Source organism: Heptranchias perlo, chromosome 27 (assembly GCF_035084215.1).
Source record: "Heptranchias perlo isolate sHepPer1 chromosome 27, sHepPer1.hap1, whole genome shotgun sequence".
Lineage (NCBI taxonomy): Eukaryota > Metazoa > Chordata > Chondrichthyes > Hexanchiformes > Hexanchidae > Heptranchias > Heptranchias perlo.
The window spans coordinates 32,779,068-32,801,558 of NC_090351.1; the positions used below are offsets into that span (position 1 = coordinate 32,779,068).

Sequence of the window (22,491 nt, forward strand, 5' to 3'; positions counted from 1 at the left end):
GTTAAATCCAGCCCTCTCATTTATACTGTTAAATCCAGCCCTCTCATTTATACTGTTAAATCCAACCCTCTCATTTGCACTGTTAAATCCAGCCCTCTCATTTATACTGTTAAATCCAACCCTTTCATTTACACTATTGAATCCAGCCCTCTCATTTATACTGTTGAATCCAGCTCTCTCTTTTAAACTGTTAAATCCAACCCTCTCATTTACACTGTTAAATCCAGCCCTCTCATTTACACTGTTAAATCCAGCTGTCTCTTTTATACTGTTAAATCCAACCCTCTCATTTACACTGTTAAATCCAGCCCTCTCATTTATACTGTTAAATCCAGCCCTCTCATTTACACTGTTAAATCCAGCCCTCTCATTTATACTGTTAAATCCAGCCCTCTCATTTACACTGTTAAATCCAGCCCTCTCATTGACACTGTTAAATCCAGCTCTCTCATTTATACTGTTAACTCCAACCCTCTCATTTATACTGTTAAATCCAGCCCTCACATTTACACTGTTAAAGCCAGCCCTCTCATTTATACTGTTAAATCCAGCCCTCTCATTTACACTGTTAAATCCAGCCCTCTCATTTACACTGTTAAATCCATCTCTATCATTTATACTGTTAAATCCAGCCCTCTCATTTACACTGTTAAATCCAGGCCTCTCATTTATACTGTTAAATCCAGCTCCCTCATTTATATTGTTAAATCCAGCTCTCTCATTTATACTGTTAAATCCAGCTCTCTCATTTATACTGTTAAATGCAACCCTCTCATTTACACTGTTAAATCCAGCTCTCTCATTTATACTGTTAAATCCAGCCTTCTCATTTATACTGTTAAATCCAGCTCTCTCATTTACACTGTTAAATCCAACCCTCTCATTTGTACCATTAATTCCAGCCCTCTCATTTGCACTGTTAAATCCAGCCCTCTCATTGACACTGTTAGCAACAACAACTCACATTTATATAGTGCCTTTAACATCGTAAAATGTCCCAAGGCGCTTGAGGAAGGAAACCTGCCGTTCTTTCCCAGTCTGTGTTATATGTGACTCTGGTCCCACACCAATCCTTAACTGCTCTCTGAAGTGGCCTCGCAAACCATTCAGTTGTAAACAATTTTACAACACCAAGTTATAGTCCAGCAATTTTATTTTAAATTCCACAAGCTTTCGGAGGCTTCCTCCTTCGTCAGGTGAACGGTGTGGAAATGAAATTTTCGAATCCTTCACATTTGAAAATCACAGAACAATGCCTGGTGATTACTGCCCGTTGCCAAGGCAATCACAGTGAGCAGACAGAAAGGTGTCACCTAAAAAGGCCACCGAATATACAAACCCCCCCAAAAAAAAAGAGAGAGAGAGAAGGAAGACAGTCAATGACCAGTTATATTAAAAACAGATAACATTTGTTCGCTGGTGGGGTTTCGTGTAGTGTGACATGAACCCAAGATCCCGGTTGAGGCCGTCCCCATGGGTGCGGAACTTGGCTATCAATTTCTGCTTGACGATTTTGCGTTGTCGTGTGTCTCGAAGGCCGCCTTGGAGTATGCTTACCCGAAGGTCGGTGGCTGAATGTCCATGACTGCTGAAGTGTTCCCCGACAGGGAGAGAACCCTCCTGTTTGGCGATTGTTGCGCGGTGTCCGTTCATCCGTTGTCGCAGCGTCTGCATGGTCTTGCCAATGTACCATGCTCTGGGACATCCTTTCCTGCAACGTATGAGGTAGACAACGTTGGCCGAGTCACAGGAGTATGAACCGTGCACCTGGTGGGTGGTGTCCTCTCGTGTGATGGTGGTATCTGTGTCTGGTAAGAACGGGATATGATGCTCGACTCATCGATCGACAGTTCCGACGGGCCACAGTGAAAAATCGCGTAGACCTCCTCAGAAGACTAACACGGGACGCAACCAACAGAGTACCCTTCGTCGTCCAGTACTTCCCCGGAGCGGAGAAACTGCGCCATGTTCTCCGCAGCCTTCAACATGTCATCAATGATGACGAACACCTCGCTATGGCCATCCCCACACCTCCACTACTCGCCTTTAAACAGCCACCCAACCTCAAACAAACCATCGTTCGCAGCAAATTACCAAGCCTTCAGGAGAACAGCGTCCACGACACCACACAACCCTTCCACGGTAACCTCTGCAAGACATGCCAGATCATCGACACAGATACCACCATCACACGAGAGGACACCACCCACCAGGTGCACGGTTCATACTCCTGTGACTCGGCCAACGTTGTCTACCTCATACGTTGCAGGAAAGGATGCCCCAGAGCATGGTACATTGGCAAGACCATGCAGACGCTGCGACAACGGATGAACGGACACCGCGCAACAATCGCCAAACAGGAGGGTTCTCTCCCTGTCGGGGAACACTTCAGCAGTCATGGACATTCAGCCACCGACCTTCGGGTAAGCGTACTCCAAGGCGGCCTTCGAGACACACGACAACGCAAAATCGTCGAGCAGAAATTGATAGCCAAGTTCCGCACCCATGAGGACGGCCTCAACCGGGATCTTGGGTTCATGTCACACTACACGTAACCCCACCAGCGAACAAATGTTATCTGTTTTTAATATAACAGGTCATTGACTGTCTTCCTTATCTCTCTCTCTTTTTTTGGGGGGTTTGTATATTCGGTGGCCTTTTTAGGTGACACCTTTCTGTCTGCTCACTGTGATTGCCTTGGCAACGGGCAGTAATTAGCAGGCATTGTTCTGTGATTTTCAAATGTGAAGGATTCGAAAATTTCATTTCCACACCGTTCACCTGACGAAGGAGGAAGCCTCCGAAAGCTTGTGGAATTTAAAATAAAATTGCTGGACTATAACTTGGTGTTGTAAAATTGTTTACAATTGTCAACCCCAGTCCATCACCGGCATCTCCACATCATTCAGTTGTAAGAAGAAGGATTGTTAAATCCAGCTCTCTACCCTCACAGGAGAATCACAAACACAGTTTTTAAGAAAGCCGTCCTTTGTCAGTAGAAATGCAGGCAGCTAGCACTCAGGTGCCAGTCTCCCAGAACCCAAACTCAACATGTGCCCGTGTAAAGGTACCATTTGAAAGGCAAAAATTACCCACAGCAGAGTAAAGTTTTGTATCCTGTCACAGCTAACAATTTGCTTCTTGAAAGTTTTTTAAGATTTGACGACAGACAGGAATATTGCCTGTTCGTCCATCATGGTACAATGGCAGTATCAAATATAATTCCTGATTGTAGTCATGTGTTCCCAGAACATCTTCCCATTGTTGATGAGATGATAGACTGCCAAGATTTTGTTTTGTCAATAACAATCTTCAAAAATGCTTTTCATCCTTCAAACACAAGAACCTTTCAGTATTCAGCAGTTCTGGCATTTGCCCAACATGTTCAGAGACAGACAGTCCCATAAGCAGGCAGCTTACATTTTACAACAAGAGACTGTCACTTCAGGAGTTGCCAAAAAAAGCTGGGAGAACAATGGACTCTTTTAAACAGTCATCACTTTTGTATGCATTGTTAATTACCACCAGTGCTGTTTAGTACCTTATCTAGGTCTTAGCTTCTCTGAATCACCTAATTGTAAATAAATCAGATCAACAATTATTGCCTGTCCAAACTCATCAGTGTTGTCATATTTACTGCCTTGTGAATAGACAGGAGATGTCGTGGGAATCCGACTAAAATATCCAGCAAGCAATTCACCATGAGTTGGGTTCATTGTTAGATCTTGGCCTTGCTAACTCAGTACAGCAAGGAGTAAAGTGGTGTAGTCTGGTTACCTAAACTGATGTTAGGCTGTGTGCTCAAGAAAACAAGGCCTGTAAGAGATGGGATCGAGCTCAGCTGGAATGTCCCTACGGTGAATAGCCCATTGACACTCACTCCCGGGTCACACATGAGAAATGACCACTTGGTCTGTGTCGAGTTAGCTGATCTAAGCTGCAGTCGAGCTATCATTGGCCTCAGTGAGCTGAGGAAACCAAACATCAGCCAGCAGCTGGGGAGGAAATTGAAAAAACAGAGATCTGCAATCATTGGAGATTCTGCAGAATTCACTCTGGTTCGATCCAGCAGGATACCCGAATCCTCCCGGATCCACGCACACTGGGAGGAAGTAGATCCAGGGCCGGGAATTTCCTGAGAGCTGGTTTCCACCACATGTCCAGTGAAGTTATGGTGGCGGAGTGGGACCAGCTGCAAGATTACAAGCCCAGTAGAATTTTAGGCGCTAAACAATGCAAATGTTTCTTTCCTCCGTAAATCAATCATAAAATGAAGACTGATGAGTCTGGGAGGAGTCACAGCACAAGGCTAAATTCATGTTATTGTGTTTCCCATTTAAGCTTGTATTCTGTTTTTAACTCTTCAGTCTGCAAGATAGGAATAAACAGGATGAAGTCATAATTCACACATCCTAACACACGGGAAGCTTTGTTACTTATTAGATTTGGAACCTGTCTGGTTTTGATTGGGACAGTCCGAGGTTCGTGAGTGGGATAGAGATCAAGTAATTTCTGAAATATAAACCAAAGGGTAAACTTTTCCCCCAGTGGAATCTCGTTCAATGGCAGCAGAGATCGGAGAATCGGATGCAGAGGTCAGCGTGCCTGATTCATGCTCTTGTCAAGCCAGGCTCCATGCCAAGAGCAGAGCCTTGAAAAATTTATCTTCAAATAAGAGATAAATCTCCTCCTGCCCTACAATGCTCCAAGAACTCTGCGTTCCTTCAATTCTTGCATCTTCCGCATTCTTTGATTTTAATCGCTCCACCACGGGCGGCCATGCCTTCAGCTGTCTAGGCCCTAAGTTCTGGAATTCCCTCCTTAAACCTCTCCTCCTCTCTACCTCTCTCTCCTCCTTGAAGGCGTTCCTTAACACTTACCTCTTTGACCAAGTTTTTGGTCACCTGTCCTAATATCTCCTTAAGTAGGATTTCCACTACATCTCCTGTCTATTCAAAAGGTAGAAAATATGACAACACTGATAAGTTGGTACAAGCAAAAATTGCTGATCTGATTTATTTACAATTAGGTGATTCAGGAAGGCCCATTTCCATCAGGTCTGGCCTTACATGGGATGGCCAGGATTGTGGCTTACAATCCTGAAGAGAAAGGTAATTTTTTTTAAAATATATTAATTTAAATGCAATCTCTTTACAAAGATCTAGCTCGATCTCTCCCCTTGCAAAAGGTGATCACTGGCTCATTCTGAGTGCATTCTAGGCCAGGACTCAACAACCCCACCCCTGGAACCAACAAGTTGCTCTGGAACAGACAGAAGCCCCAGATGCTCCCCTCATGGCACAGGTGCCCACTAGTTGGATGTGAAACAGGAGGCCTCATCCTGAACCCACATTCTTAAGGGTGGTCATCGACTGAGGGCTCATGCTAGCTCATCCCAACACCCCCATGGATATTTGGTCCCTGTGGCTTTAGCTGCCCAATATCTGGGTAACTATAGTAACAGTTGATTGAAGATCCTATGATTCTATAAGTCTTTGTTAGGTTTGACAAATCCAATCCGGCCAATTACCGCCCCATCAGTCTACTCTCAATCATCAGCAAAGTGATGGAAGGTGTCGTCGACAGTGCTATCAAGCGGCACTTACTCACCAATAACCTGCTCACCGATGCTCAGTTTGGGTTCCGCCAGGACCACTCGGCTCCAGACCTCATTACAGCCTTGGTCCAAACATGGACAAAAGAGCTGAATTCCAGAGGTGAGGTGAGAGTGACTGCCCTTGACATCAAGGCAGCATTTGACCGAGTGTGGCACCAAGGAGCCCTAGTAAAATTGAAGTCCATGGGAATCAGGGGGAAAACTCTCCAGTGGCTGGAGTCATACCCAGCACAAAGGAAGATGGTAGTGGTTGTTGGAGGCCAATCATCTCAGCCCCAGGGCATTGCTGCAGGAGTTCCTCAGGGCAGTGTCCTAGGCCCAACCATCTTCAGCTGCTTCATCAATGACCTTCCCTCCATCATAAGGTCAGAAATGGGGATGTTCGCTGATGACTGCACAGTGTTCAGTTCCATTCGCAACCCCTCAGATAATGAAGCAGTCCGAGCCCGCATGCAGCAAGACCTGGACAACATCCAGGCTTGGGCTCATAAGTGGCAAGTAACATTCGCGCCAGATAAGTGCCAGGCAATGACCATCTCCAACAAGAGAGAGTCTAACCACCTCCCCTTGACATTCAACGGCATTACCATTGCCGAATCCCCCACCATCAACATCCTGGGGGTCACCATTGACCAGAAACTGAACTGGACCAGCCATATAAATACTGTGGCTACGAGAGCAGGTCAGAGGCTGGGTATTCTGCGGCGAGTGACTCACCTCCTGACTCCCCAAAGCCTTTCCACCATCTACAAGGCACAAGTCAGGAGTGTGATGGAATACTCTCCACTTGCCTGGATGAGTGCAGCTCCAACAACACTCAAGAAGCTCGACACCATCCAAGATAAAGCAGCCCGCTTGATTGGCACCCCATCCACCACCCTAAACATTCACTTCCTTCACCACCGGCGCACTGTGGCTGCAGTGTGCACCATCCACAGGATGCACTGCAGCAACTCGCCAAGGCTTCTTCGACAGCACCTCCCAAACCCGCAACCTCTACCACCTAGAAGGACAAGAGCAGCAGGCACATGGGAACAACACCACCTGCACGTTCCCCTCCAAGTCACACACCATCCCGACTTGGAAATATATCGCCGTTCCTTCATTGTCGCTGGGTCAAAATCCTGGAACTCCCTTCCTAACAGCACTCTGGGAGAACCGTCACCACACGGACTGCAGCGGTTCAAGAAGGCGGCTCACCACCACCTTCTCGAGGGCAATTAGGGATGGGCAATAAATGCTGGCCTCGTCAGCGACGCCCACATCCCATGAACGAATAAAAAAAAAAAATTATCCTTAACTTGCTACTGTACATCCCTCAGATTATATTACATTACACGTATAAGGTTCCTGTTATTATCAAAAAAAAATGTCCTCCAAACCACCATGAGCAATGCCACAAGTGGGAAACTCCAAAGACCTAACTTAATAACCGAAGAAGGAAAATGAATAACAGGCTTCAATAGTCAGATATGAAACTATATTAGATTTTGGAATGTTGTATACCTGGAGAATTATCACAAAATTACAAACACACCCACCTTATAGTCGTGCAGGCCAGAATAATGATGTAGAGGAAGAGTATATTTATGTTGTAACGACTGAATAACTCTCCAAGTGTCACTCACTAGAACTGAGACTCACTGATTTAGTTTGAAAATCTATTTTGACGTGAGTCACTTACATGTAGCTCCAAATGTTTCACTAAATTGATCCACATCATTCTTGCTGGTCATTAAATCTGACTCTTTGCATTTCCCTGACGTTACAACTCCCATTGTAACCACTTGCACATGCTCATTGCTTCCTTCCTGGAAGCAGAGGAATGCTGCTTTCTCTTCCAGTGGAACTGTGATTGGCAGATTGAATTGTCACCCAATTCTATGATGTTTCCTGAATGAGGGACCAGGGTGTCCTTTCACCTCTGAGTCTTGTGTTCAAAATCTATGCATTGCCAAAGGAAAATTTAATTTGGCTGATAGGTGTACAAATCATTTCTTCCTTGTGCTTGGCTAAAATATCTGCTATCTAAATGACGGAAAGCCATTCAGTCCTTTCACTTTATCTGCACGCACTTTATTTCCAAATTCAATATTGATCCCTGAAAGGCAAAAGGAAATTTCGCCTTCGCTATTTAACATGGATGTAGTACTCAAGGGTGCAAGCATAAAATTCACAAGTTTCAAGCAACATTAAAGATTATAAAATATTTCCCAGGATGGTGGGTATTTCTTTTGGCGAACTTACACACACAGAAACCAGTCACCATGTTCAATAGTCTCCAAATTGAGCTGTTAAGAATGTTGTGTTTGTTCATTAAGGACACATCCTGCTTATCTAAGTCCAGGGAACATAAATTCAGGATGTCAGGTGCCAAAGTGTGCACAAGGTACTGCTGGAGTTTAATAAGCGAAAACTGTGCAGCCTACAAACACAAGGGGCATTGGCTTGCAAGGTTATCTGGGGCCAAGTGGGGCGGATTCCAGCCTCCATTGACAGGTCTACTTCTCTAGCTTCCATTCGTGAGCCAAGCTGGCTGGTTAATCACCAACCATCCATGTCTTGGATGATTGTGGAGCTGCCTGGCTCAGCTATCGGATTAGAGAGATCAGACAGTTGACTTGGTTACGATCACCAGCCATTAACCAATTTGAATCCAAAGAGGCCCTGCTTATTCCGCTGCCCACCCCCCTCCACCAAGGAGGATAGATGGTGCCTACAAGGAACAGAGTGCCAGAAAAAGTAATAGATTTAAGGTCAATTGACACCTTTAAAAAGGACTTGCTGATATCCTTAAAGTCAGGATCAGCAGGTAGTGATGGAGAAATCTCCATGATAGAATAATTATACATGGAGTGTGGATGGAGAAGGATTGATGGGCTGAAGGACCTTTTCTCCAAACCTTCTTATATTAAGTCTCAGTTACCAACCCTATCTCAGAAATGGTGTGAAGCATTCTGAGACAGTGGAGAATCATGATAAGGCGCTATATAAATGCAAGTCTTTCTTTCACTCCCCAGTTATACTTCAGTATTTGCGTGACATGGATTCAAAAACTCCAGTGCAAATGCATCATTAACCATTGATTTTAAAGTGCAAAACCATATTTATTTAGTCATCCTCTTGAGTGCTGAGAGGCTATTTCATCTCTCATAATATACATATCCCTTCCCTCATGTGCCATTCATAAAAAATATTCTGTAACTTGGGAATAAGATCTATTATTTTTTTTAAATTACAGATCTATAAATAATTTCTTAATGCATAATATTCTTCATTTTTATTATTTTAGTATTTTTCAGTAAAAACTGCCACTATTTCAATGCTGCAGTGTTCGAGGCCAATAGCTAATTAAACCTGCGGGTTAATTTATGTCTTTCATTTATTTTTGCAGTTGCCTTTCCCACTAAATATAATTCTGACCAACCTGTGGTTATTTGTTCCAGTTGTCACCAAGCAGGAATATACAAAAAATAAATAATGTCTTGACAGATGGAGCTTTATTCAATAATGCATTACCGGCTGGAGCAAATTCAAAGTAGCCCCAGGCTATCATTTTTTTAAAACTAGTTTGTGTAAGCATATTTTCTTTTCTTGTTTTTTTTCTACCCCTTCCCTTTGTCCTGGTTTCTCCCCCTCACGCAACTGAATCTCCCGGGCTTATGTCTAATACTGGGGCAAGTGAATCATCAATCAGATTTTTACTGCCTGTAGGATTTTTTTAAGTGAAATTGCAGTTCTTGGGCAGCAACTTTTACTACACGTGGTAAATATGGACATTAAAGAGCTGTGATATTGTGCCCAATCACTTATGCTATCTTTAAATTTGCAGGGCTTTGGGGAAAAAGCAAGGGAGTGGAATTAATTGGATAGCTCTTTCAAAGAGTCAGCACAGGCACGATGGGCTGAATGACCTCCTTCTGTGCTGTATGATTCTAAGTTGTGAAAATAACTTAATTCAAATAGCACAGACAAGAATATAACACAAATGTGTTAACAGGTATGGAAAAAATACCACATAGAGAAAGTTAAAGTGTTAATTCACTCCCTCCCAAAAAAAGTTGTGCCCAGTCACTCCAGCTAGGTCCCTACTTAAGCGGTATTTTGACAAGTCAGTGTCATGAAGTTAGTGCCTTTTTTATTGACCTGTAAAAAATTAAAACAGTACAAGTGCTGCTGCGAATTTTTCTGTTCCTTCTGTTCTGTTTTATCAATATATTTACTTTGATGTCTAACTCCTTTTGTAGTCCAATCCCCCTGCTACATAACCAGATATGAAAGTACAAAAGTGCTTACAGCGCAATCAAATCGGATCCAAGAGTTTCATTAACCTCAGCGATACTTGAGCGAGGCCCTGTAGCTATCACATCCTGCCTATCATCCCTTGTTTGGCTGACTGATTGGCCAATTATCCCTATCTGTTTGCAGGTTGCAACAGAAGTAATGGCCTCCTTCTGTGCTTACAGATTCTATGATTCTACGATTTAAGGCCATAAGTATAAGATAGTCACCAATAAATCCAATAGGGAATTCAGGAGGAACTTCTTTACTCAGAGACTGGTGAGAAGGCGGAACTCGCTACCACAAGGAGTAATTGAGGCGAATAGCGTAGATGCATTTAAAGGAAAGCTCGATAAACACATGAGGGAGAAAGGGATAGAAGGTTATGCTGATAGAGTTAGAGGAAGAGGGGTGGGAAGAAGCTTGTGTGGAGCATAAACACCAGCATAGACTAGTTGGGCCGAATGGCCTGTTTCTGTGCTGTAAATTCTATGTAATTCTGTGTAGGTGATAGCTGGGAGTTTTTAGAGTGGCCCAGGGTAGCTCACTCTCAATTCTTATTTTAAATACAAAAGATTAGGAAACGGAACTCTAAATCTGATGTAGGACCTGATCTCAGTGCTGGCCCATAACTGAAGGAAGCTCTTTGAAAAGAACACAGGTGTGCTCAGCCACCACCTGCGGACAGAGTTCCCTGTCACTGTGGAGCAGATGTTTTGGTGAGCCTGCCCCTGGGTACTATCACTCAGTCTCCATGAAATGGATGTTTAGAGGGCATTGTAGTGGAGCGTTGTAAATAAAGGGTTAATATAACAAGCTAAGCACCCGAAGCCACGGTACTGAGCAGCAGACTTGCCTTCCCCTTTAATTGGTTATAAGGTATAACTGCCAGAAGGTGGTGCTGCTCAGAACAGTAACTTCTATACAATGTTTCATATTAGAATCCTGAAATTTAGTAGCTACGAACGTATCATGATTCAAATGGAAAAAATCTAGAAAATGAAGAACTTGAAAGGTTTATGGTAAGTGGGATTAGGAAGAGTGGAATGTGTGCACAATGTTAGTTAAGGGTGGAAAAAGACTTGGTTTTGATCAACAACCATTCACTGAAAGCATCGAGTCATTGTGAACAAGCCTAGTTGATTGCTGTGCTACATCTCAAAGGGATTTGATTATCAGTCATAACAGGTTATTTAATCTTGTATAAGTCAACGGTAATAATATTCTGAGCTTCCGATCCCATATCTTCTCCATCACTAAGACCACCTAGTTCCACCTCCGTAATATTGCCCGTCTCCGCCCATGCCTCAACCCATCTGATGCTGAAACCCTCATCCATGCTTTTATTACATCCAGACTCGACTATTCCAATGCTCTCCTGGCCGGCCTCCATAAACTTGAGCTCGTCCAAAACTCTGCTGCTCGTATCCTAACTCACACCAAGTCCCGTTCACCCATCACTCTGTGCTCGCTGACCTACATTGGCTCCCGGTCCGGTAACGCCTCGATTTTGAAATTCTCATCCTTATGTTCAAATCCCTCCCAAGACCTCACCCCTCCCTACCTCTGTAACCTCCTCCAGCCCTACAACCCTCCGTGAACTCTGCGTTCCACTAACTCTGGCCGCTTCTGCATCCCCAACTGCCTTTGCCCCACCACTGGCGGCCGTGCCTTCAGTTGTCTAGGCCCTAAGCTCCGGAATTCCCTAAAGCTCTCCATCTTTCCAACTCTCTCTCTTCCTTTAAGATGCTCCTTAAAACCAAGCTTTTGGTCACCTGTCCTAATGTCCCCTTCTTTGGTTCGGGGTACATTTTTTTGTCTGATTATGCTCATGTGAGGAGCTTTGGGACGTTTTACTACGTTAAAGGTGATGTGTAAATGCAAGTTGTTTTGTTGTTGTTGGTAAGGCCACATTTAGAGGAGAATGGTCGTTTTGGGTGCCCTATTTTCATTGTCGTGCTGGAATGGACTCAAAGACTAGCAATGGAAATGATAATTGGTGGTAAAAACTTTTGTTATGAGGAGAAGCTCACAAATTAAAAGTTGTTTTCATCGGAGAAAAGGCAGTAAGGGGACATGATCCAGGTTGTTTAACCGGCATTCCGAATATAGATGAAAACAGGTGGCTTCATTTAAATTCTGATCACAAAACTGGAGGGCAGGAGTACGAAGTTAGTGAGACCATGAAAGGAATATCCTATGAGGAGAGATTGAGTAGAATGGGCCTATACTCTCTGGAGTTTAGAAAAATGAGAGGTGATCTCATTGAAATGTATAAAATTCATAGGGGGCATGACAGGGTAGATGCTGAGAGGCTGTTTCCCCTGGCTGGAGAGTCTAGACCTAGGGGGCATAGTCTCAGAATAAGGAATCAGCCATTTAGGATTGAGATGAGGATAAATTTCTTCACTCAGAGGGTTGTGAATCTTTGGAATTCTCTACCCCAGAGGGCTGTGGATGTTCAGTCGTTGAGTATATTCAAGGCTGAGATCGATAGATTTTTGGATATTAAGGGAATCAAGGGATATGGGGATCGGGCGGGAAAGTGAAGTTGAGGTCAAAGATCAGCCATGATCTTATTGAAGGCGGAGCAGACTCGAGGGGCCATACGGCCTACTCCTGTTCCTATTTCTTATGTTCTTATGAAATACAAACTTGTCAGCAGCAATGAGAAAAAGCAGCCAGTCACAATACACTCTAACAATGCTCACTTCACATTTCTCAAGCAAACTTCATTACCACTTAACAGGTTTAGCTGATGGGGATTTGCTGTAATGCAAATGTAGTGTGCGCAAAGCACTTCGGATAACGACCACAAACTGTGGAGAATGCAAAATTTTCCCAAAAGGCTCAGATCTATTCGAAAAGGAAGTCCCGAGTCTAAAAGAGATCATGAGGCCAAAAATCTGCAGGGGGTGGAGAGAGGCACATCCTGGCTTAAGTGCCAGGTTGCCAAAGTTTTTCCCAGCTCCAGTATTCCTCACTCGACCTTCATTCCTTCTTGCTTTCTTGCTGTAACTCCCAATCTTTCTCAGCTGGATCCACATAGCTGCACTAACCCGTCTTCTCTCAGTCAGTCAGAAGATCATCGAAGAGCAGATTGGAAGCAATTTCCAGGGCAGCAAATCAGCCATTTCCAAGCTTCCCAGTCTGTTGTCTTAGGAGCTATAAAGTGTACAGATTTGCATACAATTCATACACCTTGCTATGCTTATCCAATATAAAGTGTCTTTTCGATCGGCTGTCTAAATTATTTATTTTGTGACATGATATAATTTGTCCCTTTTTATTTAGTCTTTGTCTATGTTTGCCTTCTAACTTCTCTTTCCCATATTTATCCCCTGTCCATGCACGATAATGCTGATCGTTATGAACTGCTCTTTATTAATGTTGTAAACTAATGTTCACAGTGGGTAACTCTACCTGTACAGCAAATACATAGTGATCTTATGGTAGAGGCCTGTTTAATGAAACATATGAGTGCCCCTTTAAATTGTGCTTCCAATCAGTCAGTCAATGCTTGGAGCCAATCTCGCCAGGTCAAAAGTATGTTGGGGTCCTGATTTCATCATAGAACTCCGATCTGTGTGCATTCAGGAGATTTGCACTTGTTTGCGGAGGGCACCCCAGCCACCTAAATGAAATGAGCAGATAAAATGACAGCCGGCCTGATTACAATGGGGACAGGGCGATGAGTCGAATTGATCGATTTTAACAGCTCCCCCCCCACCCCGCTTCATTCCCGTCGGGTGAGCTGCGTTAAAATGGGCCCCACAAAATCCAAACCAAGGCTTTTGGGGGAGGGTGAGGCTTTCAAGTAAAAATTTAATGAAGGTATTAAAAGACCCCCCCAAAAAAGTTCAATGGATAAACTTAATCACATTGTCATTTTATGAATGTTTTTATTGTGTTTAAAACATGAGGCGCTAAATTGGGCCATGTAGCCACCGTTGTTACAGCGCTACACGGCCGCTCGAACATCCAAGATGGATTCTTGGCTGCGCGCGCACAGTGGTAATGTGTCAGGGTGAGAGGAAGCATCTGATTGGAAGAGTTGAGTACTGATTGAAAGAGTTTGTTGGTAGGTGGGTGATGGGTGGGTGTAGTGCGTGGAGCAGTGGATGCAGCTAGTGGTGCAGTTGATAGGAGATGCCTCTTGACCGTTGACCTCACTCACCTTGACTACTCGTGTCAAAGCATTGATCTTTTTCCTGCACTGCATCCCTGTTCTTGGCGCTATGCGCCTGGCATTGACTTCGTCCCCCGTTACCTCCCAATGCCATTTGGGCATTTATCTGGACGGCCTCTTGGGCACCCCCCCCACCCCCGCCGCAGATATAGGATGTCCCTCCTTCTGCGCATCAAGCCCTCTAGTGCATCAGCAGAGAACCTTGGTGCATACACAATCATAGGCCTGGTACCAACTCAGATGGGCAGATTGGTGAGGTCAGGCATGGAGATTGGAGGATGTGGGATTTAGTAGTGCGCCATCTTTCTTCAATGTTTTAACATAACTCATCCGTGTGTAAACATAGGGACGGGACCTGCATCTGTGTTTTATGTGTACGATGTCTGATCTCCATTCAGACTCCGTGTAGACAGGAGACTGTTATTTTTAGCAAATAACAGGTACCTTTAAGAGATTTTAAGAGACATCCTCCCTTTAAGAGATTGGGGCTCCCTCTGCTGGTGGAAAGTGCGAGTTGCATTGAATCGACAAGCAAGGCCTGGATTTCAACACAGATTGACGTTAAGTACTGAAGCCGGACAGAGTTCTGGTCTTGCCTGTGCAGGGGCCATTGGGCGTGGATTAATAGCGGATCAGACTACCTACACCCAATAATAGGTCCTATCGAATTTTTTCCCCCCATACTTTGGATATCAAAAAGGATGTGAGTTGCTCTGTGTGTGGTGCCAATTTTATAATGGTATATCCCCTTCAGCACAAAATGCAAATGTTTTTCTCCCTCCCTCCTCCTCCCCAGCATCAGAAAGAAATAATTTCAAATACTTCAATCTCCACAAAACCATTAACTTCAGCTGAAGAAACAAGATTAAGCAAATGGCAATTCCACCTGTGCAAGTTTGGCACTTCTAATTGTTTGAACTATAGACTGGAGTCTGGTCCTCCCACAGTATGTGCTGGCCATTGAAATAGATACAGGAACCAGAGGTCACAGACAACGGCAAGATAGGCTCCTACCTGATCTGAACTCCACAAGTGACCGTGCCAAATAAAAGGGGGGGATTTGCAGAGTGAGTTGAGACTTCCACTTTTGATACTTTGCCCTTTTGTCAGCTGGGCTGCCTCTATCTTGAGCCTCGTTTTCAGCTCCCTGCCACTCAGGAACCGAGCAAGATCGGAAAGTCAGCAGCCAAGCTTTTCCGCTACCAGCAGGTGGAAAATGGCACTTCAACTGGCAGCATTATAATTAGCTCAGTCCAAGATCTCTGCGCTCCTCCAATTCTATTCTCTTGCTCAGCCCCGATTTTAATCGTTCCACCATTAGCGGCCGTGCCTTCAGCTGCCTAGGCCCTAAGCTGTGGAATTCCCTCCCTAAGCCTCTCTACCTCTCTCTCCTCCTTTAAGACGCTCCTTAAAACCTACCTCTTTGACCAAGCTTTTGGTCACCTGTCCTAAATACCTCCTTATGTGGCTCGGTAGTAAATTTTATTTGCTAATGCTCCTGTGAAGCGCCTTGAGACATTTTACTATGGTAAAGGCGCTATATAAATGCAAGTAGTTGTCATCAGACATTTACCCAGATTGATTCCATTAATCCATCTGGAAGTAGCTGATAGCCTTGGTGGAATAATAGGTATTTTGTCTCCACTTAATAAAATTACAGATTAGAAAGCCATCTGCCTTTTGAACCATCTGGGAGGGGGAAGCTGCACTCTGGAATACTTTCCTTCTGTTCTGTGCGACATTATTTCCGTATTTTGTGGCTGAAAACGGTGTGAAGCTCAAGCCAGTGATGGCTTGTTTAGGGATGAGTAGACAGAAAGTCTCTTCTTCCTGTCATTTTTCTTTTATGTTTAGAGGAATGTACTTGTTTGGGTTCTTTCCAGATGAACAAGCGGCAGGGGATACACAGAACAGAAATTAACTTCCAGGGTGGGGTGCGTTTAAAAAAAGAAAGCCAAGTCAACATCGAGGAGTTGTAACTACCATTTTTGATTAAAAACTTTTATTGGGATAATTTTCAACTTGCTACTCGGGTGGGAAACTAGCATCGCGGATTGGCTGGCTGTTATAGAGACCACCCGATTTTTATTTCCATTTAAATCAGAAGAAATGAAACTCGGACGGTTTCTATGACGGGCGAGCGATCTGTGATGCCAGTTTAACCCCCGGGCATCAACCCTTTCAAGTTTACATTTGCATTAACTGGAATTCTTTTTGGCTACTTTCCTGAGGAACAGGTTAAGTTCAGTTTCCCAAGTCCGACTTTGCAATAACAAAAAAATGTTTGTACTTAACTTTCTGTCTAGACTTCCTGACACTTCCCTACAATTACAAGAACTATTTGACTGAAAATTACACACAATTAGTTGGGTGTTCTTTGATGATGTCGCCTGAATTAATTACATTCAATAATAAAACTAACTTTGAATTGCCAATCGGGTTCATTTTGCAGGGCCCACTTGATATATAAGTAGCTCCTGTTCCTGAGGGGAAAAAAATGGCTTTTAAGATTCCTGTTCAGTAGAAAAAGAAGGATGATTGATGTCACCATTAAATATTGGAGCAAGTCCTGAAATCTTACAGCACAAGCCACAAAGGTATGCAATCAAAAACCACCCACATGCCCTTTCACATTCAATTTTATTTCCTGAGAAGGAAAAAAGACAATGGCTGGAAATTTCCTCTGGGCTGCTCCAGTTCTGGCATCGTAACTTTCCTGGAAGTGCAGTGGAAACCTTGCTAACATGGATATCCGGGGTATCCAACACACTTCCAGCAAAGTTACAGCAATGGAGCAGGAGCAGCTCTGAGGAAATTCCCAGCCAACAATATTTATCTTGTGCTTATAACAGAAGCTTAACATTTCTATACAGCACATTACATATGGAGAGATGGTTCAGAGAACTTCATTAACAGTGGCTAGAGAGTAGGCATAGAGCAGGAGGGGGAAAGGGAAGAGCGTTAGGAGGGAGGAAATGGGAGGGATCTTAAGGGGGTTTTTGAAAGCAGGGAGGGTAGGGGTGTGGTAGCTGAAGGAGCAGCCACTTAAATTTCAGCATAGAGATGGGGGAATGAGACGTAAGCTGGTTTGGAAGGAATGGCCGGTGTTTACAGGGTCATAGGATCTGGAGGATGTCATGAGAGGGAAAGCTGTGGGAAAATTTAGCAAGGAGAACAGAAATAGATTCTCTGTTACACAGGAAGCCAGTGCAGCTTGTAATAATAAAGCCTAACTTAACAATTAGTAGTAGGATTAAGTGTCAAATCTTCATTCACAAGCAAATTCTGTTTTATAATAGATATAAACAAGCAAGAGCAATTATTTACAAAAACAAAAGCTTCAAATACCTCAGAATGAATCAGTGTTACTCACAGCTGGAGTGGAAAGAATGAAGTTTTTTAAAAGACAAGTTGATCTGCTTTTGCTTCAGTTTCGCTATGGAAAGAACAGGGAAAGTGTAACCAATGAGATTAAACAAAAACAAGCAATAACACTGAGGTTAATTTAAATGATAAATGGAGATAAATATAGATATGATCATATTAGAATGGTGGTGTTGCTATAATAGTGTTTACATTCGTATCTATTGTACCTTAGCAACTTGTATCCGTTTGGCAAAAATATGTAGGGAAATGTTTCATTATATTAAAGAGAGCAAAGTAATCCCTTTAAACATATTTCTGCATGACTGTAGTACTATATGGATATTTAAACAACATTTTTGGATCCCAAACAATCAGAATATTTATTTAATGTGGGCTAAAGCTTGTCCTCTGTGCCTAAGCATATGACTGGGGAGTTGCATTTAATTAATGAGGTGTCCAGCATGTCTTATGAGAATTTAAAGGGTCAGGAGATTTGCATATCTAAAACAATAATGGGGCTGATTGTCATTACATCGGGCGGGTGATAGGAAGTGGGTGGAGCCATTGTACCAACTTGCATTGATATAGTGCCTTTAACATAGTAAAACATCCCAAGGTGCGTCACAGGAGCGTAATCAGACAAATATTAACACTAAGCCAAAGAAGGAGATAGTAGGCTGGGTGACTAGACGTTTGGTCAAAGAAGTAGGTTCTAAGGAGCATCTCAGAGGAGGAGAGAGAGGTAGAGAGGTGGAGAGGTTTAGGGAGGGAATTCCAAGCTTAGGGCCGAGGCAACTGAAGGCACGGCCGCCATTGGTGGGGCGAAGTCAGTCGGAAATGCACATAAGGCCAGAGTTGGAGGATTTCAGAGTTCTCGGAGGGTTGTAGGACTGGAGGAGGTTACAGAGATAGGGAGGGGTGAGGCCATGGTGGGATTTGAACACAAGGATGAAAATTTTAAAATAGAGGTGTTGGAGTAATGAATGAACGAGACTTGGTGCGAGTTAGGTTATGGGCAGCAGAGTTTTGGATGAGGATACAGAAAAAAAATTAATCACAAATATTACTTTAAACTGGCTGAATAGAACCGGGGGACGTGGGATCAAATGGGTTTTGGGACTGATATCAGGAGATCGTTCTTCAGACAAAGAGTGATCAACATGTTAGGTCATTTGTTAATTTGTTAATGACCTAACAGTCACTTGGACAAGGGTGGGAAAGCCATCACGAGTTTGTTAAATGCAAATCATGTTTAACTAACATGATAGAGTTTTTTGATGAGGTAACAGAGAGGGTAGATGAGGGCAATGCAGTTGATGTGGTGTATATGGACTTTCAAAAGACATTTGATAAAGTGCCGCACGGTAGGCTTATCATCAAATTGCGGCCAAGGAAATAAAGGGGGCAGTAGCAACATAGATACAGAATTGGCTAAGGGACAGGAAACAGAGAGTAGTGGTGAACGGTGGTTTTTCGGATTGGAGGGAGGTGTACAGTGGTGTTCCGCAGGGGTCAGTGCTGGGACCATTGCTTTTCTTGATATATATTAATGACTTGGACTTGGGTATACAGGGCACAATTTCAAAATTTGCAGATGATACAAAACTTGGAAGGGTAGTAAACAGTGAGGAAGATAGTGATAGACTTCACGAGGATATTGACAGGCTAGTGGAATGGGCGGACACATGGCTGATGAAATTTAACACAGAAAAATGCGAAGTGATACATTTTCGGTAGGAAGAACAAGGAGAGGCATAGAGTACAAAAGATCTCTGAAATAATAAAAGCACGAATATCTCCATCTCCTACAGTTGTTATATTGGGAGACCCATCATAAAGTAATGATGAACCTTTATAAAACACTGGTTCGGCCACAACTGGAGTATTATGGAGGCAGATTCAATCCTGGCCTTCAAAAGGGAACTTGATAAACTTAAAAGGAAAAAAATTTGCAGGGCTACGGGGAAAGGGCGAGGGAGTGGGACTAGCTGGATTGCTCTTGCATAGAGCTGGCGCGGACCTGATGGGCTGAACGGCCTCCTTCCGAGCTGTAACCTTTCTATGATTCTATGCAGTAGAAATCTGGAACTCTCTTGCCCCACTGCTGGGACAATTGGAGCGAATGACCTTCCTCGGTGATAATAACCTTGTGATCCTCTGAACATTAAATGGGACTACAACTCCCACTGGGCATTGCAGTTGCTGCTAGTGAGCGGTCCGTGCCCTCGGGCGGAGTCCTAGCTCTTGCTGCTTGCTGCTTGCTGCTGCTGACAGTTTTATTAATTTTGTTTTGTTTTTTGGAAAGGGGAGATGAAGGGTGCAAAGCGCGCAGTTAAAATCGCCGCGACAGTCTCGCTGGTGCTGGTGACCGTGTTCCTGGTCTTTCTGATCGCAGTCCTGATCAGGACGTACACCTTTAACCCGGCTGGTGAGCAGGCGGCGGGCTCCCCTGACAGCCGGGGGGTGACCCTCACCGCCAACTTCAGCCAGGCAGAGAGAAGGCAACTGCTCCACGCTTTTAAAGGGGCGCTTCGAATCCCCACCGTGGTCCGCAACGCGACCGACTTTAACATCTCAGCTCTGGAAGAGTTTCGGGATTATCTGCCTCAAGGTACCGTTCTTATTGTCTAAGAATCTGCTGAAAATAACCGAACCCACCCCCCGACCTCTGCATTGAAGCGATTGATCCCTGTGACAGTCGCTAATGTATTTTTCCAACGACGTTTTTTTTGTTGTTGGGATGAGGAATTATTTTCCGCAAGGAATCATTGAATTTTTTTTTTGGGTTGGGGGGGGAGGGAGTTAAAATGCACCAAATTAAATGTATTTTACAGAAAGGCTTATAATGTAGTGTTAAAGGGTTAGTTCTCTACAGTAAATTGGCTTTACTGACATCTCTGCAGCTGAGTCCTCCCACCATAGTCTACAGTTATAACTGTGAGTAGAAGATACATTGTGAAGAGCAGGTATATTCTGCAAGTGGGGCTCCCTGGATCACTTCTAAATGTTAGAACTCATGAATAAGTTAGGGCCAGCATCATAAGTAGGATAGAAATTGCGTTCTGCACATCTTTGCAGTGCATTCTGTTTATATCATATGTTTTAAATATTTGATTATGTTTGGAAAATGTGACTAAATGTACATATCCTGAAGGATTATTGACTGGGTTCCAGATGCAAATATGGATGCGTAGAATCATAGAAAGGTTACAGCATTTGAAGGAGGCCATTTGGCCCATCGAGGCTGTGCCGGCTCTATGCAAGGGCAATCCAGCTAGTCCCACTTCCCCGCCCTATTCCCGTAGCCCTGCAATTTTTTTCCTTTCAAGTACTCGTCCAGTTCCCTTTTGAAAGCCACAATTGAATCTGCCTCCACCACTTCCTCAAACAGTGCATTCCAGATCCTAACCACTCATTGTGTAAAAAAGCTTTTCCTCATGTCACCTTTGGTTCTTTTGCCAATCACCTTAAATCTGTGTCTTCTAGTTCTTGACCCTTCCGCCAATGGGAACCGTTTCTCTCTATTCTGTCTAGAACCTTCATGATTTTGAATACCTCCTTGCAACTATCTCTGTTCCAAGGAGAACAACCCCAGCTTCTCCAGTCTAGCCACATAACTAAAGTCCCTCATCCCTGGAATCATTCTAGTAAATCTTTTCTACACCCTCTCTAAGGCCTTCACATCTTTCCTGAAGTGGAGTGCCCAGAACTGGACACAGTACTCCAGTTGTGGTTGAACCACTGTTTTATAAATGTTCATCGTGATTTCCTTGCTTTTGTACTCTATGCCTCCATATATGAAGCCTAGGATCCCTTAAGCTTTTTTACCCGCTTTCTCAACCTGCCCTGCCATTCTCAACAATTTGTGCACATAGATCCCAGATCTCTCTGTTCCTGTACCCCTTTTAGAATTGTGCCCTCTAGTTTATATTGCCTCGCCTCGTTCTTCCTAATGAAATGTATCACTTCGCATTTTTCTGCGTTAAATTTCATCTGCCATGTGTCCGCCCATTCCACCAGCTGTCTATATCCTCTTGAAGTCTGTCACTATCCTTCTCACTGGTCACTTCCCTTCCAGTTTTGTGTCATCTGCAAATTTTGAAATTGTGCCCTGTACACCCAAGTCCATGTCGTTAATATATATCAAGAAAAGTAGTGGTCCCAGCACCAACTCCTGGGGAACACCACTGTACACCCCTCTCAAATGTGAAAAACAATCGTTCACCACTACTCTCTGCTTCCTGTTACTTAGCCAATTTTGTATCCATGCTGCTACTGCCCCCTTTATTCCATGGGCTTCAATCTTGATGACAAGCCTATTATGCGGCACTTTATCAAATGCCTTTTGAAAGTCCATATACACCACATCAACCGCATTGCCCTCATCAACCTTCTCTGTTACCTCATCAAAAAACTCTATCAAGTCAAATCTGTGCTGGCTTTCCCTAATCAATCCACACTTGTCCAAGTGACTGCTAATTCTGTTCTGGATTATCATTTCTAAAAGTTTCCCCACCACTGAGGTTAAACTGACTGGCCTGTAGTTGTTGGGTTTATCCTTACACCCTTTTTTGAACAAGGGTGTAACATTTGCAGTTCTCCAGTCCTCTGTCACCACTCCCGTATCTGAGGATGTTTGGAAGATTATGGCCAGTACCTCCGCAATTTCCACCCTTACTTCCCTCAGCAACCTAGGATGCATCCCAGCCAGACCAGGCGACTTATCTACTTTAAGTACAGCTCGCCTTTCTAGTACCTCCTCTTTATCAATTATTAGCCCATCCAGTATCTCAACTACATCTTCCTTTACTGAGACTCTGGCAGCATCTTTTTCCTTGGTAAAGACAGATGCAAAGTACTCATTTAGTACCTCGGCCATGCCCTCTGCCTCCATGAATAGATCTCCTTTTTGGTCCCTTATAGGCCCCACCCCTCCTCTTACTGCCCATTTGCTGTTTACATACCTATAGAAGATTTTTGGATTCCCTTTTATGTTTGCTACCAGTCTATTCTCATACTCTCTCTTTGGCCCTCTTAC

At 43.7% G+C, this 22,491-nt stretch overlaps 1 protein-coding gene and 1 long non-coding RNA gene across 3 annotated transcripts in view; one reads left to right on the forward strand and one right to left on the reverse strand.

Moving 5' to 3' along the window:
* LOC137344549 (uncharacterized) overlaps window positions 1–22,491 on the reverse strand; it is a 103,098-nt gene that overhangs the window by 19,008 nt on the left and 61,599 nt on the right. For both annotated transcript variants that reach the window (XR_010968382.1, XR_010968381.1), the window contains one exon: window positions 17,436–17,523. This is a non-coding gene — a long non-coding RNA (uncharacterized lncRNA). The remainder of the gene's footprint in view (window positions 1–17,435; window positions 17,524–22,491) is intronic.
* LOC137344547 (N-fatty-acyl-amino acid synthase/hydrolase PM20D1-like) overlaps window positions 19,671–22,491 on the forward strand; it is a 51,234-nt gene continuing 48,413 nt past the window's right edge. Inside the window, exon 1 of the mRNA XM_068007593.1 lies at window positions 19,671–20,064. Coding sequence (XP_067863694.1) covers window positions 19,764–20,064 — 301 coding nt within the window. The 5' untranslated portion in view covers window positions 19,671–19,763. The remainder of the gene's footprint in view (window positions 20,065–22,491) is intronic.